At 44.4% G+C, this 15544-nt stretch overlaps 1 protein-coding gene across 1 annotated transcript in view; it reads right to left on the reverse strand.

Moving 5' to 3' along the window:
• HSF2BP (heat shock transcription factor 2 binding protein) overlaps nucleotides 1-15544 on the reverse strand; it is a 159643-nt gene that overhangs the window by 57135 nt on the left and 86964 nt on the right. The window contains exon 2 of the mRNA XM_069760382.1: nucleotides 2850-3032. Within this exon, the coding sequence (XP_069616483.1) occupies nucleotides 2850-3003 (154 nt within the window). The 5' untranslated portion in view covers nucleotides 3004-3032. The remainder of the gene's footprint in view (nucleotides 1-2849; nucleotides 3033-15544) is intronic.

A 15544-nucleotide genomic window follows, 5' to 3' on the forward strand; every position in this document is an offset into this window, starting at 1 on the left:
AAGCAGATAAACAGACAGACAAAGAGACACTGGGAAAGGGCAGGCGGGGGGATAACAGACACAGGACAAGTCAGGGTTCAGTAGGACAAACCAAGGGCTTCCAGACTCAGGTTCACACGCCAAAGACAGAGCTATAGCTGACACCACCCTCAGGATACCTGGGAGCTAAATAGCAAACCCGAGTCCAGAATGAGGCAGATCAAAGTTAACCCTTGACATGATCCACCCAGAGAAAAGGCAGACAGAACTAAACTCCGGAATGGATCATGACACTTTCCTTCCTCATAAGTGCCAACAGTCCCTTGCCACTACGTGACACATTGAAGGAGAACTCACCACCTCTGGTGGCCGCCTGTTCCGCTCCTTGATCACCCTCAGGCTGTGTGCACATGTTCCGGAATTTTCGCGTTTTTTTCGCTATAAAAAGGTGATAAAATGGCGAAAAAAACACGCTCACATTAAGCACCCTATTAATAAAATGCAATCCACATTTTGTATGCACATGCTGCGTTTTTTTTGCGGAGCGGAAACGCATTCCGGAAAAAAAAGGCAGCATGTTCATTAATTTGCGGAATCGCGGGGATTCAGCACACATAGGAATGCATTGATCCAGTTACTTTATTCATGTGGGTATGCCAACCATGCGGGAAGTCAGCAAATCATGTGCGGATGGTTCCCAGGGTGGAGGAGAGGAGACTGGGACTGGGCACCATATAATTGTTAAAAAAAAGAATAAAAATAAAAAATAGTGATATACTCACCTTCCGATGGCCCCGGAGTCCTCCCGCCTCTCAGCGGTGCACGCGGCGGCTTCCGATCCCAGGGATGCTGTGCGCGACCGCGACGTCATCCCAGGTCCTTCGGACACAGCATCCCTGGGAACGGAAGCCGCCGCGTGCACCGCTGAGGAGATCGGGTGCTGACGGAAGGTGAGAATATCATGATTTTTTATTATTTTTAACATTAGATCTTTTTACTATTGATGCTGCATAGGCCGCATGAATAGTAAATAGTTGGTCACACTTGTCAAACACTATGTTTGTGTGACCAACCTGTCAATCAGTTTTCCAAGCGATGCTACAGATCGCCTGGAAAATGAAAGCATTCTGCAAGCTAATTACACTAGTGTTTAGCGGGAATACGCATGCGATATACCCGCGGCAGGAGTTGCGGAATTGCTGCGGAAATTTCCGCGGCAATTCTGCAACGTGTGCACTTAGCCTCACTGTCAAAGTTTTCTAATCCCTAATCTGTATCTTCTCCCTTTCAGTTTCATTCCACTGCTTCTCGTGTGCAAATGAGAATAATGATGATGATCCCTCTACACTGTGACATCCCTTCAGATATTTTTAGACAGCTAGTAAGTCTCCTCTTTGCCTTCTTTTTTGCAAGATAAACACTCCCAGATCCTTTACCCGTTTCTTGTATGACATACTTTGCAGATTTTCAAGGTCTTTTTTAAAATGTGATGCCCAGAACTGGACACAGTATTCCAGATGAGGCACAACCAAGGAGGAGTAATTATTTCACGTGATCTAGACTCTATGCTTCTCTTTATACATCCTAGAACTGCGTTTGCCTTTTTTGCTACTGCATCACACTGTTGACTCATGTGCAGTCTGTGATCTATTAGCATGCCCCAGTCTTTTTCACAGGTGCTGTTGCTTAGTTCTATTTCTCCCATTCTGTAGATGTCATTTTTACTTTTCTTGTACAGATGTAGAATCTTGCATTTCTCCGTTAAATACCTTTCTATTAGTCGCTGCCCATTGTTCAAGTTATCTAGATCCTTCAGAATCCTTTCTATCTTCTCAAAAGTTAGCTATCCCTCCTAGCTTTGTATCATTCACAAATTTGATTAGTTTACCTTCAGTTCCCTTATCTGTGTGTATGTGGGGATTGGCAGTGTGTAAGTGTGGAGGGGCCGTGTGGGTGTGGGGATTGACGTCATTGTTATGAACTGGTGGTTTAGGAGCAACATGGGATGAGCTCTGAAGGAAGTGGTACCTGTACTGACCGCAGTCCCTAAGCTCAACACAACACTAGAAGTAGCCGTGGAATGCTCCTAACTCTCCCTAGGCATCTCGTCACAGCCTGAGAATTAACTACCCCTAAAGATAGAAACAGGAAAACTATCTTGCCTCAGAGAAAATCCCCAAAGGATAGCCCCCCACAAGTAATGACTGTGAGTGGAGAGGGAAAATACATACACAGAATGAAACCAGGATGTAGCACAGGAGGCCAGTCTAGCTAGATAGAGAGGACAGGATGGAATACTGTGCGGTCAGTATTAAAAACTACAAAAATCCACACAGAGTTTACAAAAATCTCCACACCTGACTAAAGGTGTGGAGGGTAAATCTGCTTCCCAGAGCTTCCAGCTAAACTGAATTAATCCATACTGACAAGCTGGACAAAACATAGAATGCACAGAACGAATAAGTCCACAACATGTGGACAGAAAAGAGCAAAGCAAGGACTTATCTTTGCTGAACTAGTCAGGATATCAGGGAAATCCAAGAGAGATGTGAATCCAACCAGGAACCATTGACAAGTGGCACTGGCTGAAGGGAAGATCCAGGCAAAAATAGCCGAGCAGAAAAGACGATCAGTGGAAGCAGCTGCAGACTGCTAAATCCAAGGAGCAACCATTCCACTTAAAAACCACCGGAGGGAGCCCAAGAGCAGAACTCACAAAAGTGCCACTTACAACCACCGGAGGGAGCCCAAGAGCGGAATTCACAACAGTCATAGAGTGGCCGTGTGTGTGCATGTGGAGAGGCAGTGTGTAAGTGTGGAGTAGCGATGTGTGTGAAAGTACAACGCTCGTAGACCATGAGGCCACTCACCGCTCTCAACCACCTCCAGCCGCTGCACACCCTCCAGCACATCTTGGCTCAGGATTTTAGGCAAAAACTCCTTCATCTGCATCACTTCAGTGGTCAGACGCTCTAAATCCTGCCTCCTGACGAATAAAAATTCTCCCTCAAGGGGCCGAGACATTGCTGGCAGCAGCAATCACAAAGCTGGACCTGCAGGAATAAACAGGCAGTTACAATCCACTTCAAGGACACCAAGATGGAGGATGCATGGTGGAGCCAAAGTCTGGCAATGGAGTGGGTGTAATGCAGATGTGTGAAGTGGCAGAACGTGGAGTGGGTGTATGTGGATGGATGATAGGGCGGACATATTGTTGACTAGGTGTATAGTGGAGCGGTGTTATTATGGAGTGGGTGAATGGTGATGTGAATGTATGGCGGAGTGGGTATGTGGTGGTGTGGATGCATGATGATACAGGTGTATGATGGGGCAGCAGTATCATGGGGCGGGTGAATGATGATGTGGATGTATGGTAGGGTGGGTGTGTGGTGTTGCGGATATAGGGTGGGTGCATGGAGGGAAGGTAGTATGGTGGAGCGTGTGTGCGGTAGTGAAGAAGTATGGTGTGGCGGTATTATCATGCAGTGGGTGTAAGGTGAGATGGATGTATGGCAGCGCAGGTGTGTGGTGGTGTGATTGTATGGTGGGGCATTGGTAGTGTGGAGTGGGAGCCATCCCTCCCCGACATCATCTGTCGAGGAAGCGTTGTTGGCCCTATACACATTAGTCTGTCGACCCCATACAACCGACAGAGAACAATGAAGGAACAATATGATCTAAACTGTAAAGTTATTATAAATCACAATTAATACAAACACAAAAAAAATTATCATAAACATATTACAGTATATATTCGAGTATAAGCCGACCCCCCTAATTTTGCCACAAAAAAATGGGAAAACTTAATGACTCGAGTATAAGCCTAGGGTGGAAATGCAGCATTTACCGGTGAATGTCAAAAATAAAAATAGATCCAATAAAATTAAAATTAATTGAGACATCAGTAGGTTGTGTTTTTGAATATCCATATTGAATCAGGAGCCACATATAATGCTCCATATTAAAATATGCCCCATATAATGCTGCATAAAGGTTAATAATGGCCAAATAAGATGCTCCATAGAGATATTTGCCCCATATAATGCTGCACAAATATTATGGCCCCATAAGATGCTCCATAGAGATATTTGCCCCATATAATGCTGCACAAACGCTGATTATGGCCCCATAAGATGCTCCATAGAGATATTTGCCCCATATAATGCCCCACAAATGTTGATTATGGCCCCATAAGATGCTCCATAGAGATATTTGCCCCATATAATGCCCCACAAATGCTGATTATGGCCCCATAAGATGCTCCATAGAGATATTTGCCCCATATAATGCCCCACAAATGCTGATTATGGCCCCATAAGATGCTCCATAGATATATTTGCCCCATATAATGCTCCACAAATGCTGATTATGGCCCCATAAGATGCTCCATAGAGATATTTGCCCCATATAATGCCCCACAAATGCTGATTATGGCCCCATAAGATGCTCCATAGAGATATTTGCCCCATATAATGCCCCACAAATGCTGATTATGGCCCCATAAGATGCTCCATAGAGATATTTGCCCCATATAATGTTGCACAAATGCTGATTATGGCCCCATAAGATGCTCCATAGAGATATTTGCCCCATATAATGTTGCACAAATGTTGATTATGGCCCCATAAGATGCTCCATAGAGATATTTACCCCATATAATGTTGCACAAATGTTGATTATGGCCCCATAAGATGCTCCATAGAGATATTTGCCCCATATAATAATAATAAAATAATAATAATAATATAATGCCCCACAAATGCTGATTATGACCCTATAAGATGCTCCATAGAGATATTTGCCCCATATAATGCTGCACAAATGCTGATTATGGCCCCATAAGATGCTCCATAGAGATATTTGCCCCATATAATGCCCCACAAATGCTGATTATGACCCCATAAGATGCTCCATAGAGATATTTGCCCCATATAATGCCCCACAAATGCTGATTATGGCCCCATAAGATGCTCCATAGAGATATTTGCCCCATATAATGCTGCACAAATGCTGATTATGGCCCCATAAGATGCTCCATAGAGATATTTGCCCCATATAATGCTCCACAAATGCTGATTATGGCCCCATAAGATGCTCCATAGAGATATTTGCCCCATATAATGCTGCACAAATGCTGATTATGGCCAGATAAGATGCTCCATAGAGATATTTGCCCCATATAATGCTGCACAAATGCTGATTATGACCCTATAAGATGCTCCATAGAGATATTTGCCCCATATAATGCTCCACAAATGCTGATTATGGCCCCATAAGATGCTCCATAGAGATATTTACCCCATATAATGCTGCACAAATGCTGATTATGACCCTATAAGATGCTCCATAGAGATATTTGCCCCATATAATGCCCCACAAATGCTGATTATGGCCCCATAAGATGCTCCATAGAGATATTTACCCCATATAATGCTGCACAAATGCTGATAATGGCCCCATAAGATGCTCCATAGAGATATTTGCCCCATATAATGCTCCACAAATGTTGATTATGGCCCCATAAGATGCTCCATAGAGATATTTGCCCCATATAATGCCCTACAAATGCTGATTATGGCCTCATAAGATGCTCCATAGAGATATTTGCCCCATATAATGCTGCACAAATGCTGATTATGGCCCCATAAGATGCTCCATAGAGATATTTGCCCCATATAATGCCCCACAAATGCTGATTATGGCCCCATAAGATGCTCCATAGAGATATTTGCCCCATATAATGCCCCACAAATGTTGATTATGGCCCCATAAGATGCTCCATAGAGATATTTGCCCCATATAATGCTGCACAAATGGTGATTATGGCCCCATAAGATGCTCCATAGAGATATTTGCCCCATATAATGCCCCACAAATGCTGATTATGGCCCCATAAGATGCTCCATAGAGATATTTGCCCCATATAATGCTGCACAAATGCTGATTATGGCCCCATAAGATGCTCCATAGAGATATTTGCCCCATATAATGCCCCACAAATGCTGATTATGCCCCATAAGATGCTCCATAGAGATATTTGCCCCATTTGCTGTTGCTGCGATTAAAAAAAAAAACACGACATACTCACCTCTCGTCGCTCAGGCACCCGGCACCGTTCCGGGCACCGCTCCGTCTTCCGCGTCCTGTGCACTGACGCTCAGGCACAGGGTGGCGCACACTAACCACGTCACCGCGCCCTCTGACCTGAGCGTCACTGCAGCGGACTCGGAAGACGGAGCGGTGCCTGGAACGTGGGACAGGTGAATATGGCGCAGTGCTCCCCCTCCCCATTATACTCACCTGCTCCTGGCGCGGTCCCTGCACGTCCCTGGTTCTCCAGGTGCTGACTGCTTCTTCCAGCGTTGAGCGGTCACCGTTACCGCTAATTACAGTAATGAATATGCAGCTCTACCCCTATGGGAGTGGTCGGGTCCATATTCATTACTGTAATGAGCGGTAACATGTGACCGCTCAACGATGGGAGAAGCTGTCAGAACCAGGGACCTGCAGGGACCACGCCGGGAGCAGGTGAGTATGTGACAGCCACCGCTTCCGCTCCTCCGCCGACCCCCAGGGATAATGACTCAAGTATAAGCCAAGAGGGGCACGTTCAGCCTAAAAAAAATGGGCTGAAAATCTCGGCTTATACTCGAATATATACGGTATACAGAAAATGTAAGACATACTGTACATACAGAATAGTGTGACCTAAAAAAGGAGACTGGCTGCAAATCAAGAGAAATAAGGCCACACATCTATGAAGGAAGAATAATTCTCTATGTAGATTGCACATCTTGCCTCCCATGGAGACATTAGAGTAAATCTCAATGCAGTACTAAATATCACCGCCTCTTACATGGATGCAGTGAAGGTTGCTCTGACCATAATCACATGCTACAGCATCGCGCATCACTTATTTCAAGAAATCTTACCTATCTGTGTCATTGAGTGACGGACCATGGAACGCGGCTGCGGCGTTTCCAGGTCGGTCACGTCTAGCGCAGATAGAGCATCTGCTAACTCTGTCAGCGCTAGCGGTATGTCAAGTCGGGCCGCTGTTAACGCAATGTGAACCTAGCCTTACCCTTGTGGAATCGGAGCTGGTGGCAGCATACTTTGTCCTGTGAGTTTGGGAGGCTCTGTAGTGACTGGCGGGTTTGATAATTATTGTTCCTGCCTGAGTGGGAGTAGTTATCGCGTCGTTGCAGCGTGCCCAATAGCCAGTACATAGCAGGCAGCCTTTCTGGCAACTAATTACCCAGGGTGCAGTACCTGGGGTTGAGCGACTTTTAGTTTTTCAGGGTCGAGTCGGGTTTCACGAAAAAAAAAGTCTGGAAAGCTGCAATTTGTTACCATCTTTTCAGTTCGCCATTAAAAGGTATCAACCACTGAGGACTCTCCATTCTAAATATTCATAATAATTAGGAAAGTCTCTTCAGAGAGGATGATGACTACAACTCTAGTGCCACCCATAAGAAGTAGCAATCCTAAAAGTCAATGTCGACCCTTTACCGAGCCTGGTCACATGACTTAGGATTAAAAACAAAACCAGAATCTCAGTTTGCAGACACTGTGTTTCGGATTAATGCCCCTCGTCAGTGCAAAGTGTGAGATCTGGTTTGGCTGTGAGCGGAGTCTGATCAGGATCCAAGGGGTAACATTTGTCCTTGCAGAGAGTGACATGTCAAGCATGCCGAGATGAGGAGACTTTTAAGCTGAAATGCTCCTCTGGGAAATAATAAGACCAAGATAAAAAATTAGGAAAACTTAAAAACCTCTGTAAAGCATTAATATTAGTAGGTTACACCCAATCAAGGACAGTCTGTACCTTAACCGGATCCATCTGAAAACCCTTAGTAAAAACCAAATGACCCAAAAACTCAATCTGCTGTACCTCAAATTGACACTTCTCTAGCTTGGCAAACAAATGATTGTCCTGAAGAGCCTGAACAACCTGTCAAACATGCTCCCCATACTCTTCACGAGAACCTGAGTAAATCAAGATATCATCCAAGTGTATCCCCACAGATGAACCCACCAAAGAAGAAAAAATACAATTTATGAAGTTCTGAAACACTGCTGGAGCACTGGCCAACCCGGATGGCATCACCAAATTTCCAAGAGACCCTCGTTCGAATTGAAGGCAGTCTTCCACTTACCAATTTGGCGAATACAAACAAGGTTACAGTGCCATGTAAAAGTTTGGACACGCCTAGTCAAAATGACTGTTATTGTGCAAGTTGAAGATGAAATGATCTCTAAAAGGCCTTGTCAGGAAATATGACGCAATATCTTATTGTTCAACCGCACACTGAGGTCTGCTACATCTTTTGGTTTTGCAGACACACGCTGCTGCTTTGATCCCCCTCCTTCTCTCTCTCTGCCTGTGTAATCCTATACTCCTTCCCCCCTCCCTCAGGAATGTGTGTGTTTGATTCCCTCACCCCCTTCCTGCTGCTATCAGCTGGGGAAACTGAACGTAAAAAGCTCTGAAACACGCGTTTCCTTTGTCATAGTACAGGGTTAATCAAAATATAACGACGGCAAAGAGCCATAGAAACACGAAAACTTGGCAGAACCATACTCCAGTGAATTTTCTAAGCTCAGGGACCAGCAGAATCCAAGTAGTGGATTACTGCTTAACCGAGGAGCATAGCCAAATCGTGTTTAGACTTAAATGAACGTCCATTTCATGCTGAGAAAAATGATAGTTTTGTCTTCCTTCTATGGGCTTCTCCCCAGGAGATATGGTTAATAGCAGGATTTCATAACTTTCAAAAAGGGGAGTATTCAGCCACTCATTGAGGCCAGCACAGGGGGTGTGCCTTGGATTTGGGCACAGGTATAAAACTCAGAGGCAGGACAACAGGGCAGTCTTTTTGCCCAGGGAGTCAGCTAACAGAAGCTCTGCAATCTGCTCTGATGCATTGGGAGGTCGCCCTTCCCCCGCCACATGGCAGCCATGATGAGATAATTCTAAGTGTTTTTTTCAACTTTAATCCCTTTTATTTTGTAATCATTGTGTACACGCTATAATTGTCTCATCTTGAAATTTTTTTTTTTATACTTTTTGTAAACACTGCCTAATCTTTTTGGAGTAAAAGCTATAATATTTAGTAGTGTCTTTTTCCTAGTTTTAAAACAGTGTTTCCCAAACTCCAGTCCTCACGGACCCCAACAAGTCATATTTTCAGGATTTCCTTAGTATTGCACAGGTGATGGAAGTGTCAGGAGTTCTCTCACTTGTGCAGCACTATGGAAATCATGAAAACATGACCTGTTGGGGTCCGTGAGGACTGGAGTTTGGGAAATACTGTTCTAAACGTACCCTAAGTCCTCCGACCAAAGCCATTGCTACCGATTGGGTTGGCTCCTGACCCGCTATTAATCATAGTAATAGGAGCGGGTGGCAGCAGAGCGTACTGAGCTTGTTGGGTAAAGCATAGTGGCTTAGTGGTTAGCACTGCAGCCTTGCAGCGCTGGAGTCCTGAGTTCAAATCCCACTAAGGACAACATCTGCAAACATCTGCACGGAGTTTGTATGTTCTCCCCGTGTTTGTGTGGGTTTCCTCCCACATTCCAAAGACATACTCATAGGGAATTTAGATTGTGATGATAATGTGTGCAAACTGTAACGCGCTGCAGAATATGCTAGTGCTATATAAAAATAAAGATTAGTGATGAGCGAATATACTCGTTACTCGAGTATCTTGAGCATGCTCGGGGGTCCGAGGGGGTAGCAGCATAAGTACATGTGGGGAATCCCTAGCAACCAGGCAATCCCCACATGTACTTATGCTGGCTAACAGATGTAAATCATTCAGCTGCGGCAATAAAAACTAAATCTACTGGGAGGAGCGTGCTCGAAAAATCTCGAGTAACGAGTATATTCGCTCATCACTAATACAGATTATTATTATTAAAGCTGGAAGTGATGGAAAGGGGTTTATAAGTGTATTGCCAGGCTGCAAATAGTTATATCACCCTCACTGCAGCATGCCCAATAGCCAGTTCATAACCGGGCAGCCTTTCTGGAGACTACTTATCCTAGGTGTAGTTCCCTAACTGACCTGAGGGTAAGGGGGCGCCAGAGAGCTGCAAGTTCCTAACCAGAACTGGGAAGTGGGATATAGATTAATCCCCTTCCGAAAAGAACTGGGGCAACCAAACAACCCCAGTTCATGACAAGCCTAAAGATAAAGATGACACATTTCCTTTGTAATAGATTATATATGTGTGTGTGTGTGTGTATATATATATATATATATATATATTTATATATATATATATATATATATATATATACATACTAGATGGTGGCCCCATTCTAACGCATCGGGTATTCTAGAATATGTATGTATGTATATAGCAGCCACATAGTATATAGCACAAGCCACGTAGTATATAAGAGCCATGTAGTATATAGCAGAAAATACGATGTGGCCTGTGCTATATAGTATGTGACTGTATATACAAACATACATATTGTAGAATACCTGAAGACACAAAAGAGAATAGTAAAACCAAAAACACTCAGTTTGAAAAAATGTTGCAGTAATCCGCAAGTGCTAGTAAAAGATGTAAAAAACAGGGTATTTGGTTGATACGTTTTTTGCAAAAAATGTATACTAAGCTGCTCTACCAATCTTCACGGTATACCCTTATCAGAGCAGTCCTAACTAATGTATGCAATCCCTATCTGATGTATTTAAAAACCTGATCATCTGTATATAACCTGTGTGAACAGGGTTCAGAGAGGAAAAATCCATGTGTGCATACAGGGTAGAACAGCTTTTGTGCAGATAGCCCAAGAGGAGTGGTGGAACTCCCCAGTCTTGTAGACACAAGAGAACAATTATGGAAACAGGAACACATGGGCTACTTGCACAGTGAACAAGTCTGTATGATCATGTTCACACACCACCAAGAAACCTGAAGACACAAAAGAGAATAGTAAAACCAAAAACACTCAGTTTGAAAAAATGTTGCAGTAATCCGCAAGTGCTAGTAAAAGATGTAAAAAACAGGGTATTTGGTTGATACGTTGGGGAGTTCCACCACTCCTCTTGGGCTATCTGCACAAAAGCTGTTCTACCCTGTATGCACACATGGATTTTTCCTCTCTGAACCCTGTTCACACAGGTTATATACAGATGATCAGGTTTTTAAATACATCAGATAGGGATTGCATACATTAGTTAGGACTGCTCTGATAAGGGTATACCGTGAAGATTGGTAGAGCAGCTTAGTATACATTTTTTGCAAAAAACGTATCAACCAAATACCCTGTTTTTTACATCTTTTACTAGCACTTGCGGATTACTGCAACATTTTTTCAAACTGAGTGTTTTTGGTTTTACTATTCTCTTTTGTGTCTTCAGGTTTCTTGGTGGTGTGTGAACATGATCATACAGACTTGTTCACTGTGCAAGTAGCCCATGTGTTCCTGTTTCCTGTTCCTGTTTCCATATTGTAGAATACCGATGCGTTAATACAGGCCACGCAATATATAACAGTGGCCACGCAGTATATAACACAGCCCAAACAGTATATATCACAGCCCACGTACTATATAACACAGCCCACGCAGTATATATCAGCCACGCAGTATATAACAGTGGCCACGTAGTATATAACACAGCCCAAACAGTATATAACACAGCCCACGTACTATATAACACAGCCCACGCAGTATATAGCAGCCACGCAGTATATAACACAGGCGACGTAGTATATAACACAGCCCAAACAGTATATATCACAGCCCATGCAGTATATAACACAGCCCACGCAGTATATAGCAGCCACGCAGTATATAACAGTGGCCACGCAGTATATAACACAGCCCAAACAGTATATAACACAGCCCACGTACTATATAACACAGCCCACGCAGTATATAGCAGCCACGCAGTATATAACACAGATGACATAGTATATAACACAGGCCTATATAACAGCCCACGCAGTATATAGCAGCCACGCAGTATATAACACAGGCGACGTAGTATATAACACTGGCCACGCAGTATATAACACTGGCCACGTAATATATAACACAGCCCATGCAGTATATAACACAGCCCACGCAGTATATAGCACAGCCCACGCAATACGTAACACAGCCCACATAGCATCTAACACTGGCCAGGTAGTATATAGCAGCCACGCGGTATCTAACACAGCCCACGTAGTATATAGCAGTGTGGGCACTATATCCCTGTTAAAAAAAATAATTAAAATAAAAAATAGTTATATACTCACCTGCCGGGATCCAATCCAGCAAAGCTGTGGCGCAGGCGATGAGCGCGCGGCTGCCGCCATCTTCCGTTCCCAGGATGCATTGCGAAATTACCAAGATGACTTAAGTCTTCTGGGTAATTTCGCAATGCATCTCTGGGAACGGAAGATGGTGGAGGCCGCGCGCGGCTCGGCGGACTACGGAGGGTGAGTATAGCAGGTTTTTTGTTTTTTTATTATTTTTAACATTACATCTTTTTACTCTTGATGCCGCATAGGCAGCGTCAATAGTAAAAAGTTGGGGACACACAGGGGTTAATAGCAGCGGTTACAGAGTACGTTACCGCCGGCATTAGCCCTGTGTGAGCGGTGACTGGAGGGGAGAATGCGGGCGCCGGCCACTGACTGCGGTGTTGTGAATTCTGTTGTCGAACTCCCTCCTGTGGTCGTGAATGGTACTTCGGTGAGTTCTGTCTATGGGCTCCCTCTGGTGGCTGTGAGTGAAGCTGCTGCTTCTGAGGTTCCTTACACAGGTGACGTGGTTTATCCTTTGGTTGGCTTCTCTATTTAACTCCACTCAGATTGTTACTCCATGCCAGCTGTCAATATTTTTGCATTGGTTCAGTTCGCTCCTGGATCTCTCTGGTGACCTGCTTTCTCCTGCAGAAGCTAAGTTCCTGATAGTCGTTATTTGTTCATTGTTTTCTTGTCCAGCTGGTTTTCATGATTTTGTCTTGCTAGCTGGAAGCTCTGGGATGCAGAGTGGCCCCTCCGCACCGTGAGTCGGTGCGGAGGTCTTTTTTGCACACTCTGCGTGTTCTTTTGTAGGTTTTTGTGCTGATCGCAAAGTTACCTTTCCTATCCTCTGTCTATTTAGTAAGTCTGGCCTCCCTTTGCTGAAACCTGTTTCATCTCTGCGTTTGTGACTTTCATCTTTACTCACAGTCAATATATGTGGGGGGCTTCCTTACCTTTGGGGAATTTCTCTGAGGCAAGGTAGGCTTTATTTTCTATCTCTAGGGCTAGATAGTTCTTAGGCTGTGACGAGGCGCCTAGGTCTGGTCAGGAGCGCTCCACGGCTATTTCTAGTGTGTGTGATAGGATTAGGGGTTGCGGTCAGCAGAGCTCCCACATCCCAGAGCTCGTCCTGTATGAGGTTTAACTATCAGGTCATCCCGGGTGCTCCTAACCACCAGGTCATAACAGTACAGCTGGCCCAAAGTATTAATGCATCTCAATAGAGGGATAAGAGAACTTCTGAGACCATTTTTTTTCTTTGCACTGTGTTTTGTCTTTCTTTTCCCCTAGACCTTTGGGTGGTTCAGGACACAGGTGTAGATATGGACATTCAAGGTCTGTCCTCTTGTATGGAACATCTCTCTGCAAGGGTACAAAACATTCAAGATTTTGTGGTTCAGAATCCTATGTTAAAGCCTAAAATTCCTATTCCTGATTTATTTTCTGGGGATAGATCTAGGTTCTTGAATTTCAAAAATAATTGTAAACTGTTTCTAGCTTTGAAACCCCGCTCCTCTGGTGACCCCGTTCAACAAGTAAAAATCATTATTTCTTTGTTACGTGGTGACCCTCAAGACTGGGCATTTTCCCTTGCGCCAGGAGATCCGGCATTGCGTGATGTTGATGCGTTTTTTCTGGCGCTTGGATTGCTTTATGATGAACCAAATTCAGTGGATCAGGCAGAGAAAATCTTGCTGGCTTTGTGTCAGGGTCAGGATGAAGCGGAGGTGTACTGTCAGAAGTTTAGAAAGTGGTCTGTGCTTACTCAGTGGAATGAATGTGCCCTGGCGGCAATTTTCAGAAAGGGTCTTTCTGAAGCCCTTAAGGATGTCATGGTGGGATTTCCCACGCCTGAGGGTCTGAATGAGTCTATGTCTTTGGCCATTCAGATCGATCGGCGCATGCGTGAGCGCAAAGCTGTGCACCATCTGGCAGTATTCTCTGAGCATAGGCCTGAGCCTATGCAGTGTGCTAGGACTTTGACCAGAGCTGAACGGCAAGAACACAGACGTCGGAATGGGCTGTGTTTTTACTGTGGTGAATCCACTCATGCTATCTCCGATTGTCCTAAGCGCACTAAGCGGTTCGCTAGGTCTGCCACCATTGGTACGGTACAGTCTAAATTTCTTTTGTCCGTTACTCTGATTTGCTCTCTGTCGTCCTATTCTGTTATGACATTTGTGGATTCAGGTGCTGCCCTGAATTTGATGGACTTGGAGTTTGCCAGGCGCTGTGATTTTTTCTTGGAGCCCTTGAGTATCCTATTCCATTGAGAGGAATTGATGCTACGCCTTTGGCCAAGAATAAGCCTCAGTACTGGACTCAATTGACCATGTGCATGGCTCCTGCGCACCAGGAGGTTATTCGCTTTTTGGTGTTGCATAATCTGCATGATGTGGTCGTTTTGGGGTTGCCATGGCTACAGGTCCATAATCCAGTATTGGATTGGAAATTTATGTCTGTGTCCAGCTGGGGTTGTCAGGGGGTACATGGTGATGTTCCATTGCTCTCAATTTCACCTTCCACTCCTTCTGAAGTCCCTGAGTTTTTATCAGATTACCGGGATGTATTTGAAGAGCCCAAATCTGGTGCCCTACCTCCTCATAGGGATTGCGATTGTGCTATTAATTTGATTCCTGGTTGTAAGTTTCCTAAGGGCCGTCTGTTTAATTTATCTGTGCCAGAGCACGCCGCTATGCGGAGTTATATAAAGGAATCCTTGGAGAAGGGTCATATTCATCCGTCGTCGTCACCATTGGGAGCAGGGTTCTTTTTTGTGGCCAAGAAGGATGGTTCTTTGAGACCTTGTATTGATTACCGCCTTCTTAATAAGATCACAGTCAAATTTCAGTATCCTTTGCCGCTGCTGTCTGATTTATTTGCTCGGATTAAGGGGGCTAGTTGGTTCACCAAGATAGATCTTCGTGGTGCGTATAATCTTGTGCGAATTAAACAGGGTGATGAATGGAAGACGGCATTTAATACGCCCGAGGGCCATTTTGAGTACCTGGTTATGCCATTCGGGCTTTCTAATGCTCCATCTGTGTTTCAGTCCTTTATGCATGACATCTTCCGAGAGTACCTGGATAGATTCATGATTGTATATTTGGATGACATTTTGGTCTTTTCGGATGATTGGGAATCTCATGTGAAGCAGGTCAGAATGGTGTTCCAGGTCCTTCGTGCGAATTCCTTGTTTGTGAAGGGATCAAAGTGTCTCTTTGGAGTTCAGAAGGTTTCATTTTTGGGTTTCATTTTTTCCCCTTCTACTATCGAGATGGACCCTGTTAAAGTTCAGGCCATTTAC

This window comes from Ranitomeya imitator, chromosome 3, assembly GCF_032444005.1.
Source record: "Ranitomeya imitator isolate aRanImi1 chromosome 3, aRanImi1.pri, whole genome shotgun sequence".
Lineage (NCBI taxonomy): Eukaryota > Metazoa > Chordata > Amphibia > Anura > Dendrobatidae > Ranitomeya > Ranitomeya imitator.